Genomic DNA, 22,389 nt, shown 5'->3' with positions numbered 1-22,389 from the left:
AGAATTCTTGAAGAATAGATTTAAAATTATCTACTTATTATTAGTTACTACTTTATATGGAAATATAATATTATTACTGTAATAAACAAAATACACAGCCACACACACTAACGCTTTTATCTTCGAAGGGATAGGCAGACGCGAAACTGGTGGACCCACTTTCTACGTGTCTATTTCATCCTATAATATTATATAGATGAGCCTATGGCAATATTGGGTCGAAATTACATGGCAGCTGATACTGAATAGACAAACCCAATATTACTTTGCCCGAGCCGGGTATCAAACCCGAAACCTCAACAGTCCTACCGTAATACAACTACGCCACTTAAACAGAAACATAGAATATACTTAAAGTTACATACATAACATCACGCATTTTATCCCCGAAGGGGTATGCAGAGGCGCAACTAGGGCACCCACTTTTCGCCAAGTATGTTCCGTCCCATGATGTGATAGGGGGCGAGCCTATCGCCATATCGGGCACAAATTCCAGACTCCGGGCTGATACTGAGCAGAAAAACCCAAATATCACTTTGCCCGACCCGGGATTCGAACCCAGGACCTCAGAGCGCTATTGTACCGGACATGCAATACAACTACGCCACCGAGGCAGCAGCATATACTTAAAGTTATAACACATAAAACAGCTGCTCACTCTCTCATCAATTTTCATGAAGCGAAATAATAAAGAACACGCTGTATATAAATGCAAGGCTTTACCTTCCGCCCGGCTGTCATCGCCAGCACGTCGTTAATCACTGGCTATACGAAGCCAGACTTAGTATCAAACGTAATACCTAAGATATACCTAACCGCAAAATCATATCTGCACATCATCTGCACATTTCATATATGGGTGTTTCTTAATGTTTTGTTGAGTTTTCTAATGAGTTACGTATTTAATAGGTCTTGATTTCGATTGATAAAAATACAGGAAAGTATGGGCTAACTTCATATGTTTACTTTAACTAAAAGCGGCGATAGCTTAGTTGGGAGTGGAACGGACTGCCGAGACGATAGCCCGCAAGTTCAAAACCCTAGGGCACGCACCTCTGATTTTTCTAAAGTTATGTGTGTATTCTTTGTGAATTATCGCTTGCTTTAACGGTGAAGGAAAACATCGTGAGGAAACCTTCATACGTCAGTTCCCCATGACAATTTCGAGGGTATGTGAAGTCGACCAACCCGCACTAGACCAGCGTGGTGGACTGAGGCCTAAACCTCTCAGTAGTAGTGAAGCCCCGTGCCCAGCAGTGAAACATTATATAATACATTGATGATATTATATAATATGTTTATTTGTGAAAATGCACTTTAGAATGTTTATACAAAAACAACTAAACGAATTTGGATATTTGGCACACACAGACTATTTCTTAAATTAACACGTCGCCTACTATTTATACTAGTAACTTACTACCACAGAATATAATCGAATCTTTATTTGATTTCTAAAATAGATAGCGAAGGCGTGGTATCGATAGCACTATGAATCAGTAAGGTAATAGTGACATGTAGCTAGGAAGGCTTGTAATGTGTAAGAAGCCATGAGTTACACCTAGTTTTCAATACGAAAGATGTTTTATGTGGGTATCTTATATATGAAAATAAGTCCCTGTTATATTGTAGGACTGAAATAAGGTTAAATGATCATAAAATAAAAAAAAAACTCTATAAATAGCATTCATGGTCATAATTTTGCAATACTAGTCAATTCAAATAAAAAATCAATCAATACTAATGAAGCGCCATTTATTTCTATCAAATTTTCTTTATTAAGTACAAGGTATCCATCAAGGATATGCCAACCACACAGTTCCTTATAACCTAATTACTGCTTATAATATTATTACGTATGGACTCATTAATAAGAAAAAAATGAAAATAAAATAACTCTATCGTAGGTATTGGATAACTGATATTGACTTTATCAACTTGTACCAGATAAAGTCCAAACTCAAAGAATATTCTTCACGAATTAGACTCTTCCTACCGAAAAGGGTAAGTACATAAAAACCTTAAGTTATTGAAAACCATTACTATTTACCTTCCTTAAATGTTTTCAAGTCACGCATTCCTTACATTTGGAGTAAGTTCATCAGTACGACCCAACAGGGGGCTATTTTCCCATTTCAGGAGTAAATAGGCATTAGCAAAACGTTTCGGGAAACATAGGGCCCTAATAAAATAACCACCAACATGTTATTTTTATAAAGATCTGAATTGAAAATCTTCTTGTGGGATAATATAACGTTTGTTTTTAATTTTATGTACTGTATAATATTATGTTTTGAGAATCATTTTGTCCACAAAATATGCAAGCAAGCAGATTGTTGCCTTGGTGCTACGAGGGACCTAAGTATATTCCCTATATTCAAGGGGTTGAGCAGTTTTTATAAAATTACGAAATTAAAAAAAAATTGTCAAAATCGTGATTCAGTTTCAATCACATCTTTGAAACAGAGGTATCAATTTTAGAGGTGTTAGTAAATTACTTTCGGCTGTAAAGTGTAGACAAAGGCTGCTACCTTGCTACTTTTTGTAATAAAAATACTCGGAATAACAGTAGTGGACAAGAATGCTAGATAAGATGGAATTTTTATATTTAATGAGGCACATATCATCATATAACTAGAATATTTCACAAGGAATTCATATAAAAAATCACATCCGAATTCGTGGCACATCTATATATATTGGAGCAGTGTAAGTATATTCATTTTGACCGGCATCATGCTACGTGTGTTACTGCTGGCGGCGCTGGCCCAGTTCTCAGCTTGCACGTTCGACCCAGAGCTGAATCGAATGCACTTGCTGCTACCGAAGGACCAGTTCATAGAATACTTCAACAGCCAAAACTATAGTTGGAAAATCATCGACTACCCTTATCTTGAGGGTAGAAATTTAACTGGAACCGAGATTACCAAAGGGCCCATTCCAGGCGTCAAACAATTATATTACGATCCAGAACAATTTAAGGACCTGCCAGAAAACTTTGATGCCAGAGAGAAATGGCCTAATTGTGAAACCATAAAGGAAGTATATGATCAAGGGGATTGCGGCTCCTGCTGGGCATTCGGAACTGCTACAGTAGCATCAGACCGGACATGTATACACAAAGATTTGCACGTCCGTCTATCAGTACAAGACTTCAACTGCTTCCTTGGTGGTATTTGTAATGGAGGTATACCATTGGGAGCATATTTATTTTGGATTATAGACGGCCTTGTAACTGAGGAATGTAAACCTTACAACATAACCGAATCAAAACGAGGGATATGTGTTAAAGAATGTAAAGATCCTAGTATTAATTATTTAAATGATAAACATAAAGGCAAAGACGTTTTTTTAATAGGCGATAATGATGACAAAATAAAAGCAGAGTTAGTCAACAATGGTCCCATACAAGCTGGATTCACAGTCTACTCAGATATAAAAGATTATTCCTCTGGTATATATGAACATAAATATGGAGAAAAAAAGGGCGGACATAGTGTTAGAGTCATTGGTTATGGCGTAGAAAATGGAATAGACTATTGGCTAGTGGCCAATAGTTGGGGAACGCAGTGGGGTGAGCAGGGAACTATAAAAATTAAAAGGCACCAACCCGAACTTTGTTTTGAATGTGCTTTGTTAACCGGAGTACCAGCTTGAACAGTTATTGTATGTATAATAAAATAAAGTTTTGATGATATATTTTTTTTTTCAACGGCAATATTTTTTTTCTCTTGTATGCTGATAGTTAAAGCTACTTCTTTTTCTCTCCTACATATGCTACTTCATCATGGTATCAGCGCAACATAATTCTTCAATGCAAATAAAGCTTCCTTAGTTTTGAACCTGAAATAATCTCTTCTGAGCATCCAGATTTGGACAAAATGAAAGCACAATAAAGTATTACATTTTTTTTAAAGAAAATGATGACTATTTATTAAATACACATTTATTTTAAATTAATACATCATACATCGTACACTCCACTGTATAAAGACTATATGTATACACTAGTATAGTGTGGTGACCCGTCACCACGGCAAGCGTCGCCACGCCAAGAATCCGGTGTATCCCTGCGCCTATAGATATTTCACTTCAAAACATATAATTACTACTGTTATTTCAATTCTATTCAATTCAGCAAGAGAGACTAGCAGACAAATGACAAAGCTTTAATAATAGATCTACAAAGGTACCCTTTGGTACTCCTTAAATACAATCCTTCAAAGACACTGCAGAATCAAATAACTACAATAATACCTCTAACCCTTTGACTGAATAAACACAACATAATAGGATAACAAAATTCAATCTGCATGTATAATGTTCATTTAACTGGGTTTTTGTTAGTGGACATCGGGGCCTATTGTTAGCTTCCGTGTCCGAGCCGATTAACAAACGTATGAATAATTAAACAGGCTTTTAGACAAAATGAATCAGATTGAGCAGATATTTTTAAGTGTGGAATTACGATAATAATAGATGAAATGCTTTGTGAGTTTCTCTGTATTGGGAATTTTATTAGTAAATTGAAAATCGTTTTTTTAATGCTTTGAATGACGAGACGATCTTGCCGTTTGCCTGATAGTAAGTGATATGACCACCCATAAATAATAGAAACACCATCCAACAGCTTGAATTACAAAATATTGTTTTGTATTTCACTACGCTTGCCAACCTAAGACATGAGATGTTAAGTCTCAATATATCCAGTAGTTACAATGGCTACACTGTCCTTCAAACCGGAATACAACATTGACTACACACAGCTGCTTGGTGGCCGAAATAGACATTGCAGTGGTACCTGCCCAGGCGGACTCTTACATATGAGAGACCTACCACCAGTAAATTTTAATACTTAGTATAATGACAGTGCCTAAAAAAATATTAAAAGCCGCAAATAAAACAAAATAGACTGAATATTTAAAGATAATTGCGAGAAAAATTAGAATAGACACTGCAGAAGGCAAGGACGAATAAAGTAGGTCACAATGTTATCGATCGTCGTAAAACCGATGGATATTTAGTGGTATTTAAAAATTCTACTGTCTTCAAAGTAGATACCAAAATGCTTTGCATTCTAAACATTGCGTATAAATTGGGTAGCGAAGTACAGACGCACACAAATATCTGGAACCATGTTACGAGTGTTGTTACTGGTGGCACTAGCACGGCTCTCAGTGAGCACTTTTGACCCAGAGCTGCATGAGAAGTATCTACAACTGCCGCGGCATCAATTCATTGAACACTTCAACAAGCAAAACTTCTCCTGGAAGATTACGAATTACCCGCATCTAGAGAACATAGATCTCAACTGCGACACAACAGATGAATCAATTAAAGATTTGGAAATCAAAAGTCACGATCCTAAAATGTACTCTCAACTTCCAGATAATTTCGATCCAAGAGAACATTGGGACGATTGTCCAACTATAAAAGAAATTTATGATCAAGGATTTTGTGGCTCTTGTTGGGCCTTCGCGTCAGTCACTTTGGCATCAGACAGAACGTGCATAAGAAAAGGATTGGTCGTGCGCCTATCAGAACAAGACTTGACCTGTGTAAAACCAATTTGTTTTGGAGGCTCTTCGACGGATGCCTTAGGTTTTTGGAAAGACAAAGGTTTGGTTACTCTGGAATGCAGACCATACGATATATCTAAACAACATGTTTGTGAAGAAAAATGTATAGATTCTAATATTGACTACGCAAAAGATAAACATTTTGCTGAAGAAATATATGCTGTATCATCTAATGATAATGATATCAGAGCTGAATTATTCACCAATGGACCAGTGTATGCTGGTTTTGACGTATATGGTGACTTCCAGCATTACACTTCAGGTGTTTATGAACATCAATTTGGTACATATTTAGGAAGACATGGTGTTAGAGTACTCGGATATGGTATTGAAAATGGTATAGATTTCTGGATGGTGGCTAACAGCTGGGGCTCGAGTTGGGGAGAGAATGGATTCTTTAAAATAAAACGACATCAACAGTTACTTGGATTTGAGGAAAAAATGTATACTGGACTGGCAAAAAGTTGATTTTGTATTCTGCGAACGCATACGGGAGCCATTTTTGTTAGAAACTTCTTCTTATTGTTTGAATAAAGTATTTTAATGCATCGATGTTTTGTTAATTTCATTTTTATATCCCAATCTCATGTATATTTTTATAGTTAAAAGTAATACTTAATTTTGAATTTATTGAAAACTGAAATAATTAAATGAATATTTCCTCGAGATGCCCTATGCTCTTTAATATACATATTTAACGAGTAAAACAAGTTAGTGTTATTTCGATGGAATACAACAATGTATAAAGTTATTTAGGTGAAATTATTGAGAATGCGAGCAACGCAAAACTTCATTATTATTTTTTATGATCAAGATAAAATTCTACACAACTAAGAAATTAATAAATTTTAGAATACGCAATGCTATTCATTTCAAATTGTAGATAATTTAAATATGATAGTTGGTGAAGGTACCTTAAATTTTTATTAAAGTTTTGTGACGGGTTAACATAAAAAATAAGAACATGTCCAAGTAACAAATATCTTGTTATGCCCGTATTCATAAACGTTATTTATCTAAGGACGGAGCATTGCTGTGATAACAAGTCTGTTTCTCAGTGCCAACGGCATGGCAGCCTTCGCAGTGCGTAGACGTAGAGCCGTTGTGATTGGCTAATATTGAGATACAACTTTAATCTAGCTGGCTGTCAGATAAACAAAGCTGAGAAACAAACTTGTTATCACAGCAATGCTCCGTCCTTAGATAAATAACGTTTATGAATACGAGCGTTAGTGTTTAACTAATTATTTCTTAAGCTAATTATTACGAACTAGGCGTAAATTAAGTACTAACTTTGGACGGAAAAGTTTTAATTTTCTGGCGACAGAAATCTGCCAAAATCAAGGTCTAGCCAGTTATATGTCATAGAGAAGTAGCATATGATGATTGATCTACCTCACTTAAAGGGGCAAGTCTTAAGTCCAAAACTAGTGCAAATATACCATAGCTCTCAGAACCAGTCTTACGACTTATTTATTTAAAAGCAAACATACTCCCCCGGCTGTGCTCAGCAAGCAAAACATAAAAAAACAAATTTAATATTGTACAGTATAAGCAGCGTCGGTTGGTATCGTTGAATATGCCGGTAAATAATGGAAGGGGGGAACTGCGTATCAAATAGCGGACCCCCCCCCCACCTTATGTGAGAGACTATTGTTAACCATTTTTGATTGTGCCAAACGACCAATTTCGAATCATTTGAGAAAAAAAAAGTGCCGGTAAACACTGTCAGCCCTTATACGTCACGCACACGCAACTCCTTGTTATTGTTCTGACCACGTAACCGACTCCCTGACAATACCCAGAAGGTCAATTCATTTTTATGATTCAAAGTTAATGATACAAAATTATTAAAAATCAATTCCACGGTTGACTGGATTTGAACTCGGGTGTCAAGAATTTCTTCATAAACAATGGGGCCGATAGCTCACTTAGAGCTTCGACCAAAACTTATGACCATTTGGAGTGACTATATTATATTTTCATATAGTAATTGTACATGGTAGGAGTACGACTACTGCGCTGAGGTCTTGGGTTCGAATGCCGGGTCGATCCAAGATAATTGTGACTGGATTTTTTCATCTTAAACATTACTAAGTCGCAGCTCGAAGTGAGGCCAGGCAATGTGATACCCCCGTGCTTCGAAAAGCGCCTAAAGCCGTTGGTCCCGCGCCTGGTCCCTCTCCGGTCTTGCCGTCGCCCCGGACTATGAGAGAGAAGGAACAGAGAGTGCACCCGTGTATTGCGCACACACTTGTGCACTATAATATCTCCTGCATACCTGGCTGATCTTCGTCAAGATTGGCCGTCTCAGCCGAAAATTCGGCTAGGAAAGATTTAAATTATATTTTCCTGCTTTGATGTGTAAACCGATCCGTCTTTATAAAATAATTGTATTATAATAGTTTAATTATAAGAGACACTAGTAAAGGATTTTTGTATATTCAACCCTCGAGAGATTTCCTTCAATGTTTTTTTGGCAAAAATACATGTAGTATTAACAAATTTTCATTTGAAACGTAGTAGGCGTATTAAGACAAATAGGCCATTTATTTTACGATTGTTATTAATGAATCCTTTAGAAGAAAAATTGAGCTAACTATGCACAAAACCAAACGATTATTTCTATTAAACCCGCGAACAAAATCGCACGAACAGCTAGGCGTTATATTTCTATAATTTTTTAAAAAAATATATTCTAACTACCTGATCCCGTCTTAACTATGAATTTGCAGAGCGCATTCTGTCAATCGCTGACAGTTATTTCCAACAATTGTTTTTTCAAACAGTTACATAAAATTAATATTTTCGTTAAGTTTTCTTAAATTTTCTAATTTTCCGCGCAATTTTTCGATTTTTTTCTTTCATAAGAACTTTCTCCTGACAATAACAAACACAACAAAAAAAAATGTGAAATCAGTCCAGCCGTTCACGCGTGATGGCGTGACGAAGGGAAATAGGGACTCATTTATATATATATATATATATATATATATATATATATATATATATATATATATATATATATATATATATATATATATATATATATATATATATATATATATATATAAGATTACTAGAACCCATACAATGTTAATAAGATATCGTAAATTTTTCTAACAGTTCGGTAAGTAGATTCCATTAGAGAAGGACAGAAAAACTCTTGTCTTTCTCTTATTACGACTGTGTGTCCATTCGAAATTCTGAATATGATAACAACATAAGTATAAATACAACTGTTACATCTCCTCTTCTTTTCTTAAAATATGTTGGTCTGAACATTTTATTATAAATCCCTAAAAGATAAAGAAATATATTATGCCTAGTAAGAACCACGATGTAACTGTATGCGAAAAAAAATATCAACCCAAACAAAATTCATTTGCAATATTTTTTAGTAGATTAGATAACATTCCAAGCCTGTACATTTTCCGCGCACCACAAGTATTGAAGTGCTATAAAAATTATCATTACCACAATATGCAAGAATGCAATACATAGGATACCAAACATTTGTAAAATACCAGATGATTTGAATAAATATCAAAGTAAGGGCTGTCAGTGTACACTTTTTCAGTACCATGTTGCACGTATTGTTACTGCTGTCGTTGGCAGGTCTCTCGGTGAGCGAGTTCGACCATGACCTCCATGCCAAGTACCTACAAATGCCACGGGACCAGTTCATACAATACTTCAACAGCCAAAACTATACATGGAAGATGGCAGACAATCCACATATAGACGAAAGTTATCATGACTGTCTCAAAACAGACGGTATACAGCTGGAAAACTTCGAAATTAGACGCTACGATCCGAAACTGTATGGACAATTACCGGAAAATTTCGATGCGAGACAAAAATGGGCCAATTGTGATACAATTAAAGATATATTCAATCAAGGACCGTGTGGTTCTTGCTGGGCCTTCGCAACAGCCACTGTAGCTTCAGATAGAATGTGTATTGAGAAAGGTTTGACAGTGCGCTTATCAGAACAAGACTTCGATTGCGTACGCCCCATTTGTGGAGGTGGTAACCCAAGTGAATCCTTTGATTATTGGCAGGATCAGGGTGTTGTGAGCTCAGAGTGCAGACCTTACGACATACATTCTACCGACTACTGTCCACGAAAATGTGATAATCAGAGTATAAATTATCAAAACGACAAACATTTTGCCGAAAGCTTTTACATAATATCGTCAGAAGAGAACGATATAAAATTTGAATTATTTAATCATGGACCTATATTTGCTGGATTTACGGTGTATGATGATTTCAGGAAGTACACATCGGGCGTTTACATACATCAATTTGGAGAGAGACTAGGTGAACATGCTGTTCGAATCATCGGATATGGAGTCGAGAACGGAGTAGACTACTGGCTAGCGGCCAACAGTTGGGGAAATATGTGGGGTGATAAAGGAACCTTCAAAATAAAACGATATCAGAATTTACTACTACCTTTCGAAAGCATGCTCTACACGGGACATGCGATGAATTAACATTTTATTTTGAGACCACTGCTTTCTTTTCACTATAATAAATGTAAACATAATCAAAAAATATATCTATATGCGTAATGATGATTTTCTGTAATTATTGAAGACATTTTCTATTAGCTTTCCTAAATTCATATTTATGAATAACTGAAATCTAAACATATTTTTTTTCGTACAATTTAATTAACTTTCATTGATTATTATTGAATTTAGCAACATTATTAGTTAATCAATAAAATTTTATAAAAATGAATTCCACCCGGTCTCGGTCAAGTACTTGGATGTAATAATTGATGATATCTGTATTATTTAACTTAGACTCTGATGTTAAAAGCCTGTAATAGTCATAGAACATAATAAAAAAATAATATTTCTTTACTGGTCAAAACCTATGACAAAAGAAAAACCGACATTCGTTGAGACCCGGGCATGAAACTGATAAATTTCTTCAAAACGGAACTTGATGGTAGATATTCACACGACCAAAATATTTCTCGTTGACAAAAAAGTTAAGTTTCTTTCACTATTTTTTGATTTTTAAGGTAGATTTGTACTTTTAACGATGAAATGCCGATTAACGAGCAAGTATCAACCAACCAATTTAATTAAACCGCCCCATTCCGTAAAAATCTGTATTAATAAACAGCGTAAAAACATCACGCCGTCTTCCTCTTAACCCTCACAATAGAGTTGACGGTAAATTTAACATTCCACAAGGGTCTATTCGACCCTTCCTGTTGTCCATTGAATAATGTTCCGCTCTCGTACTATTATGGTAAGTAGTTTGACCCTTTCGATTTTTGTTATTATTTGTGAAAAATAGGGACTATAAATAATTTTTATGGTACATTAGTTTCTTTTGGTGATTTTATTGTTCCTTAATGTAAAAATCAAAACTGGTTGCAAGATTTCCAGGTCTGTTGCTTACCATTCGTCTCAAAAGTAATTTCAGGCATATATATACATTTTTTTTATTAACCTGGTCTAATTGCTCTATCCGATGACGTATTGTGGGGTCAATCTGCATTCTAGAAAGCTCTCATAATTCTGACGTCCGTCATGTCAAGAGACAAAATGGACCTTATGGCTTAACAATGTATTAAAGTTTACTGGATTGACTGTATTGATTTTATGATGACAGGCAGTCAGTCGGCGTCCCTAATTAAAAAATATACTTACCAACCAACACGATTTTTTCCTATAAAAACTCTATATTTTTCTTATATTTAATTATTTATGCTGTTACTTTGTTTCTCAATTAAAACTCAGTGACATTCGGCTTTTCAAAATATAATCAGAGTTAACTGTTTATTAATTATCAAAACCAGAATTTTTTTACATTTTTGAAATGAGCAACACCAAGTCCGATATAAATATGCTATACAGGATGTTTTTTTTATGGAGCAGAAAGGGCATCTTTTGAGTAAATTACCCATTTTCTTGCTGGCTGTACATTTTATTCAAAATCTGTGAATGCAGGTTGTTCAAACTGATTATAAAATAAATTAAAATTTAATTTCTCTTTCCGCCAATAGATGGCGCTAGTTCAAATATAGATCGCGCTATGGTTTACAAGAATGAGAAACTATAAGTATTTGTGAATATTTTTTATTAAATTGTCTTAGACGTTCCGGAAATTGAAGTTTTCATTTCCTTGGCTTTGTATACCCTTCGTACAGGGTCCTTCGAGCCGGATCGTGTTTTTGTGAGAAATGTGCCCTCCCTTTTTATACAAGCCAAGTGGATAAATTCAACCGTGAACCAGTGACCAGTGAGTGAAGTGCCATCGGAAGTTACTAAAGCAGCAACGCCACAGCAAATTTTAAAACTAAGAAGTTTGAAGCGACATCTAGTGTCAGTTGGCAGTCAACAACGAAAATAAAGTGGTGGTATATGGACAATATCCTGTGAGTACAAATCCATTAACTTACATTAGTGACAATCAGTGTTGTTATATGAAAAAATAAACTAGTGATTTACCAAATTTAGAACTTGCAAAATTTTAAGTGTTGTGTTTAATAATTCATTCGGGACTTAGAATAATTCGCGAAAAACGACAAGACGGGGAACCTATGCCCGAATTTGGAATGATTACAATATTCAAACACTTAGAAAAATTCTGCATTATTTGGGACTTAGAATAATTCGCGAAAAAACGACAAGACGAGGAATCTATGCCCAAATTTGGAACGGGTTTAATACTCAAACACTTAGAAAAATTCAGCATTGTTTTGGACTTAGAATAGTTCGCGAAAAAACGACAAGACGAGGAATCTATGCCCGAATTTGGAACGGTTTTAATATTCAAACACTTAGAAAAAATCTACGATCAAATAAAATTTGATATTAGAAACGAAGAAATAAATATGTCAAAGATAGAAGCGGATTTAAGAGTCATGGACGATTTGAAGGGGCAAATAGAAAGAGGAAGAAGTAATTTTAAAAAATCTCCGAAGGAAAGAATTACGGAATCTTATGTGTCAGCGAGATTAGAAGGTTTAGAAGAATTAATATCAACATTTTCAAAAAAACACGAATATATGATTAGCTCATACAAAACTGAACAACTAGAGACGTACATAGAACGTGAAACATTTAATGATGGTTACGAGACATACATAACTTTCAAAGGGGAACTGAAAGCCGCTTTGGATTCAATGAAATCCAAGTCATCAATCGACATTGACATGCCTTCAAAGGGCAATAGAGAATCCGTGGCGAAGTTGCCCAAAATTTCTATTCCTACATTCACAGGAAGTTATGGAGAATGGTCGGCGTACAAAGATCTATTCACGTCATTAGTGCACACGAACCCTACTTTAGACGACGTCCAACGTTTGCATTACTTGAAGTCCACGCTAAAGGGAGAAGCAGAACGACTCATCCGGCGTGTTCCGACGACGGAAGTTAATTATAAAAAGTGTTGGGACTTGTTACAAAATCGTTACGACAACAAAAGATATATGTCGAATTGTACCCTTAAACGTTTATTTAATCAACGCGCTATGACTTGTGAATCTGCTCACTTACTAAAAGATCTCGTAGATACTACATCTGACTGTATTCATGAATTGTTAAACTTAGGTGTAAAGGATTACGGAGATTTAATCATAGTTTACATTACACGTTCCAAGCTGGATGCGGAGACCCGTAAACAATGGGAACTCCACATAAATAATTTAACAGAGGAGTTGCCGTCGTTTACGCAGTTCAAAGAGTTTTTAGAGTCGCGATACCGCGCGTTGGAATTCGTTGAACCCGCTAAAAGTAAATTAAATGTTCCAAAGTCTCGCCCGAGTGATAGCCCCAAAGTATTACACAACACGGAATCAAAGGTAATTTGTCCTCACTGCACTGACAACCATAAATTATTTTCGTGTCAAAAGTTTATTAAAGAAAATATACAAAGTCGTAGAGACATAGTTAAATCTCTAAAACTTTGTTTCAACTGCCTTGGTAATAATCACACCAATAGTTATTGTAGGGTACCAATGCGATGTCGCATATGTAAACGCAAGCATCACACTCTTCTCCACGGTACAGCTAGCCCATCTACCGAGGTATCTTCAAACGACGTCACGGAGAACGACCAACAGCCGGAACCGTCTTCACCGACGAATAAGACCACACAGATAGTTAGCAATTTTGTGAGGGGAGAATTGCAAACTTTATTAGCTACAGCCTTGGTAAGAGCTCAATCAACAAATGGCCATCCCCAAGTATTGAGAGCTTTATTGGACCAAGGGTCCCAAGCGTCCTTCATATCTGAAGCGGCAGTACAATTGTTGAGATTGAAGAAAATTGGCGCTAAAAGTACGATTTCAGGCTTAGGCGGAGGTCAGAGTGGTTTAACCACGAAGCACGTGGTTAAGGTTAATATTCAATCACTACATGACCCGTCTTTTTATTTGCAAGTACAAGCTCATGTGTTAAATACAGTAACTTCCATTCTCCCAGAAAGGAAATTCATCCTGCCTGCTTGGACCGAGTTAAAGCAGCTCAATCTTGCCGATCCGCAATACAATGCGCCGAACAAAATTGACATGTTGTTAGGAGCCGAGGTATATTGCAGTATCCTGAAGAAGGGATTGCTTAAAAGCCCTACTGGGAAAACTATTGCGCAGGATACGCATCTCGGATGGGTATTGTCGGGTCAAGTAGAAGGTTACAATGAAAAAGAAGAAAAATCGCACAACATCATTTTAAATATGCATGTGCAAACAGACGACAATGAATTATTGAAAAGATTCTGGGAGCTGGAAGGTGAAACCAAACCATTCGATAAGGTTTTGACACCTGAAGAGCAAGCATGCGAAGAGCATTATAAAGAAACTACATGTCGAGACGAGTTTGGACGATACATAGTAGAGCTGCCATTCCGAACGGAAACAAAGAAATCGACAGGATATGGAAACACGAAAGCTATAGCTTTACGAAGACTTTTGAGTTTAGAAAAAAGATTAACCCGAGACAAGGAGGCTGAACAGAATTACAAGGAAGTATTAAATGAATATCTCCAGTTAGGACATATGGAACAGGTACCTAACGACCGGAAGAGCAGCGGAAAAGTATGGTTGCCTCATCACGCCGTGGTTCGCATGGATAAAACAACCACGAAGACCAGAATAGTGTTTAACGCCTCGGATAGAACAGCTAACGGAATATCACTAAATGATACTTTGATGGTAGGACCGACTATACAACCAGAGTTACGCCACATTATTATGCGTTGGCGCATGCATCCAATATGCTTGACAGCTGACATTGTTAAGATGTACAGACAGGTTAAGTTGGCTGAAAAGCATGTTGACTATCAAAGGATCGTGTGGAGACCAAACGTTGAATCAGACATTAAAGAATATCGCCTATTAACGGTGACCTTTGGAACGTCCTGCGCCCCATACCTAGCAATAAGGACACTTCAACAAGTGGCAGAAGACGAAGGAAACGATTTTCCGCTAGCGTCTTCCAGAATCAAGACAGATTTTTACGTGGATGATTTGATAACTGGGTGTCAAACTGAAGAAGAAGCTGTAAATCTGTATCACCAAATCAATGCTATATTAGGAAAAGGAGGATTCACATTACAAAAATGGGCCAGTAATAGAATAGAATTGTTAGAAGATTTAAAGGCTGATACAGGATATGATAAGGAAATTCGAGTAGATGATGTTAGCAAAATTTTGGGCCTAACTTGGAATCGGCGGACTGACGAATTTGATTATTCAATCAATTTATCACTTGATACGTCCGTGCCGAATACCAAACGGCAAATCATATCAGAAATTTGTCGGTTATACGACCCCTTAGGGTGGATAGCTCCATGTCTTATTATTGCGAAGATTTTCATTCAAAAACTTTGGATCGTCGGGATTTATTGGGACGATAGAGTTCCAGAAAATCTTTTAACCGAATGGGAGCTTTACAGAAAAGACTTACCTGCTTTGATAGAATTTCACGTCCCACGCTGGGTCCACACCACTAACATGAACAAGCGAGTGGAACTTCACGGATTTAGTGACGCCTCTAATGTGGCTTATGCCGCCGTTATATATTTAAGAGTTATCTCAGTCGAAGGAATAATAGAGTCTCGTTTAATTACATCCAAGACTAAGGTCGCGCCAATAAATCAAGTTTCGACTCCGCGATTGGAGTTATGCGGAGCAGTGTTGGTAGCAAAATTACTTCGCGAAGTAGCTAAAACATTGAATATAAACAAGTCCAACATACATGCATGGACCGATTCGACAATCGTTTTGGCATGGTTGAGCGACCATCCAAGCCGTTGGAAAACGTTCGTTGCCAACCGTACATCCGAAATTTTGACCATATTAGATTCATCACAATGGTCTTATGTCCATTCCAAAGATAATCCTGCGGACTGCGCCTCCCGAGGAATCACTCCGACAGAGCTGATTAATAATGAATTATGGAAGTACGGTCCGAATTGGCTTCGTAATATTGATATCGCATACGGAAAACCCCTATCCATATGTACCAAGACGGATTTAGAAATGAGAAAAATTAAAATTCATAACGTGTTAATAGAGTCACAATTCGATGCTAACATTTGTTCGAGATTTTCCAGTCTACGAAGACTTGTTCGTGTTGTCGCGTATTGTAGACGTTTCCTACGCCTACAGGCTCCAAAATCAAGCCCATTGCCATATCTTACAGCCGTTGAAATTCAAGAAGCTCTTTATACATGTATTCGACAGCATCAAGCACAGTGGTTTCATGAGGAGATTGCCAGCCTTCTGAAAAATAAATCACTTAACAAAAGGAGCAAATTGCTTATGCTCAATCCATTTCTCGATGACAAAGGGATATTGAGAGTGGGAGGTCGAATCCTCAATTCGGACTTACCCGACTACAGCAAACACCCTATCATAGTCTCTGGGGATTCGTGCTTCGCGAAACTCATAGTAGGCGACGCACATCAAAGAACTTTGCACGGCGGTTCCCAATTGACTTGTAATTATGTTCGTATGAAGTATTGGCTCACTAAGCTGAAGACCTTAGTTCGTAGTCACATACACAACTGCGTACCGTGTATTCGTTATGCCGGCACCTTAAAAAATCAGTTGATGGGTCAGTTACCGTCATGTAGAGTGACGCCTAACAAACCATTTCTCAACACTGGCGTGGATTACGCCGGACCTATCAATGTGAGAGTCGCTAAGGGTAGAGGTCAGAGATCTTACAAAGGTTACATATGCCTTTTTGTTTGCATGAGCACCCGAGCAGTGCATTTAGAAGCCGTGTCTGATCTAACTACGCAGGGTTTTCTAGCTGCTTTCAAGCGGTTCACGGCTCGACGGGGTCGCTGTAACCAACTATGGAGCGACAACGGCACTAATTTTGTCGGGGCAGCGAAAGAACTCAAAATCTTGTTCGCTAGTGAACGCTCGTCATTTCATAACGAAGTAGCAAAGGCTTTGTCAAATAACGGAACCGAATGGCATTTTATACCCCCGCGTGCTCCGCATTTTGGTGGAATTTGGGAGGCCGGTGTAAAGAGCACGAAACATCATCTTCGACGAGTTATAGGAGACTCAACCCTTACGTATGAGGAGATATCGACACTACTCTCCCAAGTGGAAGCTTGTCTGAATTCCAGGCCGCTATCTCAAATGAGTTCGGACCCCACCGACTCGGCGCCACTGACTCCAGGCCATTTTTTAATAGGAGAACCGCTGCTTTTAGCGCCTGACCATAGTTATGAAACTTCCCAACTTAGTAGTCTCCGTCGTTGGCAACTTACACAGCGTATGTTGCAAAATTTTTGGCGACGATGGTCGCAAGAATATTTAACGGCATTCTTCCAACGATACAAATGGAATGTAAAAACGTCCGAACCAAAAATCGGTGATGTAGTTTTAGTGCGAGAGGACAACTTACCTCCGGCCAAGTGGCTTTATGGCCGAATAGTCAAAATTCATCCCGGCAAGGACCACGTTTCAAGGGTCGTTACTCTGCGCTGTAAAAACTCTTTAATTCAACGATCAACATCTAAACTTTGTCCATTACCGATAAATGATGATTAAAGTTCGTTAAGTTTCCTTGAAGAAATGTCAATTACTAATTCCAAAAGATTATAAATCTATTGTTACATTTTTGTTTGTTTTACAATTAAATTTAATTTGCTATCAAGCTATTGAACTTGGTATGATATTGTAAGTTAATTTAACGTTTTGAAAACCATTAGTTGTGAGGGATTGGTTGTATTTAATAACCCAATTGTCTAGTTACAAGCTTACAGTCCACGATTTGAGTTGTATTAAGTGATGTTCAAAGACAGATTGTTTGCAGACTGAGCTATTGTAAACCTTTTAAAATTAAGCGTACTTTGAAGGACTACTCGTCCTTGGCGGGCGGTATGTTCAAACTGATTATAAAATAAATTAAAATTTAATTTCTCTTTCCGCCAATAGATGGCGCTAGTTCAAATATAGATCGCGCTATGGTTTACAAGAATGAGAAACTATAAGTATTTGTGAATATTTTTTATTAAATTGTCTTAGACGTTCCGGAAATTGAAGTTTTCATTTCCTTGGCTTTGTATACCCTTCGTACACAGGTTTTATTATCTTAATTTTAATTTTAATTACATAGTCAATCTATGTTAATGTATTTATCTAGCTTAACTAGCAATTTTAATTAGACACCGACTCCAAAATTGGTACCCGATATATACCTATTATGTGAAATTATTTGGTTTTGAGTGATTTTTGAAGGCGGTTTAATTTTTTGTTATAACTATTTTAATTATTTGCTTTTTTGTGTTAGTAAAAAATAGACTGTTTCGCTCACGATATGACTATCGCGCTGAGTAGTTATAACTCTGCCTACCCCTGAAAAGACGAAAAGGTGGGATGCTATATATATGTATGATATGAGTATGCAAGGAGTAGATTCAACCAAACCTAACACATAAACAACTAATGTGTTTCAGGCGCGGTATGACTATCGCACTGGCGTGTTACACCTCTGCCTACCCCTGAAAAAGGGAAAAGGTGCTATACTATATATATAAGTGTGTATGAAGTAGACTCAACCAAACCCAAAGTAAAATCATAACTAAAAATGTCACAGAAAGCATAATTCGTAACTTCGGTTACATGGGCGACATAATTATTCTACTTCTTTTAGTTTTAAAACCAAACCACTAGAGTTATTAAAAAGCTATGTGACCAATTAGGAGGTATATTCTTTCCAATAAAAAAAAATATTTTCCCATAGTTCTTAAAAGATCGAGTTCTGAGGCAACAAATTTAAAAAAAATATACGTGGAATTGATTGACCGCCTTTTTTGAATTCGGATTATTATATTAACACAGAATCTCGATGGCCATGCCGAAAATCGAATCTCGTTGGATCATAAAATCAATTAATTTCTCAAATTAAGCAAATAGAGGATTAAATTATAACTTGTACGAATGGTTTTAGATGCATTAATAGTTTTTATAGGGAAATTACTATGCTATATAAAGTATAAAATTAGACAACACAATTTAAGTAAATATATTTCATATTATCTTCTGGTTTCTTAATTCATGTTTTAGACTTTAATTATGAATTTTGTTTTTGATAAATGCTGTGTACCCTTATAATTAGTAGCACACATCAGATAATAATATCAGCCCTGTATTATATACTCGCCCACTGCTGAGCACGGGCCTCCTCTACTACTGAAAGGGATTAGGCCTTAGTCCACCACGCTGGCCTAGTGCGGATTGGTAGACTTCACACACCTTCGAAATTCCTATAGAGAACTTCTCAGAAGTGCAGGTTTCCTCACGATGTTTTCCTTCACCGTTAAAGCGAACGATAAATTCACAAAGAATACACACATGATTTTTTAGAAAAGTCAGAGGTGTGTGCCCTTGGGATTTGAACCTGCGGACATTCGTCTCGGCAGTCCGTTCCACACCCAACTCGGCTATCGCCGCAACTATCAAGTGCTGTGGAGTAACTTTGCCGTGTCCTGCCGTGTCAACATCAGATGCTGTACCTTATTTCAATAAATAAATAAAACACCTTTGGGAAGTAAGTATTCGGCTTATGATATCATAGATGAAAAAGTAATTAGAAACATATAGATATAAATTTTTATCTACTTTAAATGGAATGTCAAGAACTGACATGAACCAGGGTGACATACGATTCAATTTATCTCGAGGTAAACAATGTACTGCGATTGCGGCTGTTGCATGTGTAGGATTTAATTTATTAAATCCAAACGAGTGGGTCAGGAGTGATATCGATTATATAGTAATCATTGGCGATGAGTATTATAATGACTGCATTTCTGCTAGAGATAATCCTGCGCCCGGCGAAGTAAACCCAGACTACCTTGCGGTAAGGGAGCTTATACCAAAACTAATTTATAATAGACAAAATTTAGAGTTCACAGTTCTCGAAGAAACTAATTTGAATGGTCACATAGACAATGATAACAGTACAGAAGGCTTCCCTAACTTAAAAAATGCTTTAAGAAGTTTTTTCAGAAAACATTCAAATGGGATACTTACAGCAAGTGACATCTCGGTGGCAATATATTGTAGTTCTTTAGCTGAAAGTTAAACATTCTGGTTATTTTATTCCCATGCTCGTGGTCCTAACGGTGCTGCAGCACCCAGGAATGTCGCTGCTTGTTGTATGCGCTTAAGTGATCTGGATGATTTCCATGCCGTTTTGCGACGCAATTTATTTGTATCCCAGAATAAAGTGACTGAAGAAAATTTTCGTGACAATCTTAACGTATTTTCATTAGCGCCATTAATTATAGCTGTAGAAAACCAAATACAATCATCTAGACTCATATTGGAACAATCGGCAATAGTAAGGACAATGAATCCTACGTATACACTAAGTAATAATTTCCTCCTACCAACTACTCAAGTCGTCGAGTCCCTCCAAATAACAAATCAAACAGCATTAAACCACAAATCAACTCAAGAACCAAAAATACGGCTACCATTAACGATCCATAATTTTTTAGAGTCCATTTATATCGAATCAACAGGAATGCTCCGAGACATAGACGGTAATATACCTAATTTGGAAAATGTTATCAGAACAAATAGTTCGTCAAACGATACAATAAAATTGGTTACAATATCAAAAAACTGCACCACCCTTAAATTTCGAACATGAACGGCGTATGGAAGAACTATGTTGGTATTTTCTTTTTCCTGATGGCAGGAATGGATTTGGCGAAGAAAGAGAAAATCCAGTTACTCCCCTAAATTACTTCCAAAATCGAGTGATGAGCGGTGACAAAAGATTTAACAGAAATGAATATATATTTTATGCTTTATCCATAATTGAGTATTTTTGTGCAAAGTCAAGCGTTTCTGTATCATGTAGGATGCGACAAGGTCATGGAGAGCAAACACCTCATGGGCTTGTGGATAATGTTCATCTCACTATGCAGAATATTAGAGGATCAGCGGCATATTGGCATAAAAGTTGCTCTGAATTGATTGCAATGATTAGAACATTAGGGCCTCCAACTTGGTTTCTAACATTTTCTTGCAATGATCTGAATTAGCCAGATATAATAAAAGCCTTGTTGATCGCTGATGGACGTAATGTCGATGATACAGATCGCTTGACATTCCCAGAACGCTTAGAATTAATGCAAAGATTCCCGGTAGTAGTAGCACGACAGTTTACACAGCGTATTAACGCTCTCATACGATTTTCAAAGCGTAATCAAAATTGTTTGGGTGGTCCTATGGAAGACTTTTGGTACCGAGTGGAGTCTCAAAACTGCGGTAGCCCACATCTACACATGTTAGTGTGGTGTAATAATCTTCCGGAATTCTGTACCCCACAAGGAACAGAAGTAATTGAAAGGGTAGTTTCTTGCTCACTAAATCCTAATGACCCTGTGTTGCAAAAAATTGTCAAGGATGTGCAAATCCATAAACATACTGCGACATGCCATAAAAATCACTAAGTCGGTAGTTGTCGCTTTGGTTTTCCAAAGCCAGCTAGTGATAGGATTGTTTGTTTAACCCCAGATGAAGCACTTGCTAATAATGGGCGATTCTGTTTATTAAAAAGAACGCCAGAAGAAAGTTTGGTCAATAATTACAATGCAGTCCTTTTGAGTATATGGGAGGGAAGAATTCAACCCTGTCTACCACAGGTCAACGCTGTAGCTTATTACGTCGCAAAATATGCAAGTAAGTGCGAACCACACGACACATGTAATGTGATACGAGAAGCAATTACGAAGGTGAGACAAGGTGGTGATATTTGGCAAACATAAATTTTTCTGTGTGAATGGTTATTTTAAATCAACGCTTGGTGAGTGCGCCAGAGTGCGCGTATAGATTATGCCATTTGCCATTAAAAATGTCGTCGCGAAAAAGCGTTTTTTGTAAATAGTTGCAGGCCAGAAGAACGCTTTAGACTTTTGAGATTGGACAATGATGAAAAATGTATTTATAATAATATTTTTGATCGTTATAATATATGTTGCGTCGAAACGAGCTTGAGGATTTAAGCCTTGCTGATTTTGCTGTCCGATTTGAAACTATCTATAACACCTCATGGTCAGAGGACGATTGTGATGCAGAACTAAGAGAAGACAATATTACGCCTATAAGATATATTAAATTACAGGATAATACTAGAATGCGTATAAGAAATAAGCCGGTAATATTACGTACTCACTATTTTACCATTAACAACGCCAAAGAAACATACTATTATAGTTTAATAGTGTGTCATATACCATTTCGGAATGAAGGCGACCTATTAATCGAAAACGAAACCGCAGAAGATTGCTTTATAAG

The 22,389-nt window shown here is 36.8% G+C and overlaps 3 protein-coding genes across 3 annotated transcripts; all 3 read left to right on the top strand.

The window, feature by feature from the left end:
• The first annotated feature begins 2,734 nt into the window (after nucleotides 1–2,734).
• On the top strand, nucleotides 2,735–3,691 carry LOC115455975 (cathepsin B). The gene has a single exon (XM_030184815.2). It carries the CDS (start codon nucleotides 2,737–2,739, stop codon nucleotides 3,655–3,657), a length of 921 nt encoding a protein of 306 aa, XP_030040675.2. The 5' UTR covers nucleotides 2,735–2,736; the 3' UTR covers nucleotides 3,658–3,691.
• A 1,415-nt stretch (nucleotides 3,692–5,106) lies between these two features.
• LOC115455983 (cathepsin B-like) lies at nucleotides 5,107–6,132 on the top strand. Its single transcript, XM_037447409.1, has one exon. It carries the CDS (start codon nucleotides 5,136–5,138, stop codon nucleotides 6,045–6,047), a length of 912 nt encoding a protein of 303 aa, XP_037303306.1. The 5' UTR covers nucleotides 5,107–5,135; the 3' UTR covers nucleotides 6,048–6,132.
• Nucleotides 6,133–9,133: 3,001 nt separating this feature from the next.
• Nucleotides 9,134–10,144, top strand: LOC115455971 (cathepsin B). The gene has a single exon (XM_030184811.2). The coding sequence runs from the start codon at nucleotides 9,164–9,166 to the stop codon at nucleotides 10,079–10,081; it is 918 nt and encodes a 305-aa protein (XP_030040671.2). The 5' UTR covers nucleotides 9,134–9,163; the 3' UTR covers nucleotides 10,082–10,144.
• Nucleotides 10,145–22,389: the final 12,245 nt, after the last annotated feature.

The sequence above is a fragment of the Manduca sexta genome, chromosome 6, assembly GCF_014839805.1.
Source record: "Manduca sexta isolate Smith_Timp_Sample1 chromosome 6, JHU_Msex_v1.0, whole genome shotgun sequence".
Taxonomy (NCBI): Eukaryota; Metazoa; Arthropoda; class Insecta; order Lepidoptera; family Sphingidae; genus Manduca; species Manduca sexta.
This window is presented reverse-complemented; position numbering and strand designations above follow the sequence as displayed.

What these genes read in the sequence shown, in the direction of transcription:
- LOC115455971 (XM_030184811.2), top strand. Translation starts at nt 9,164, where the DNA reads ATGTTGCACGTATTGTTACTGCTGTCGTTGGCAGGTCTCTCGGTGAGC.
- LOC115455975 (XM_030184815.2), top strand. Translation starts at nt 2,737, where the DNA reads ATGCTACGTGTGTTACTGCTGGCGGCGCTGGCCCAGTTCTCAGCTTGC.
- LOC115455983 (XM_037447409.1), top strand. Translation starts at nt 5,136, where the DNA reads ATGTTACGAGTGTTGTTACTGGTGGCACTAGCACGGCTCTCAGTGAGC.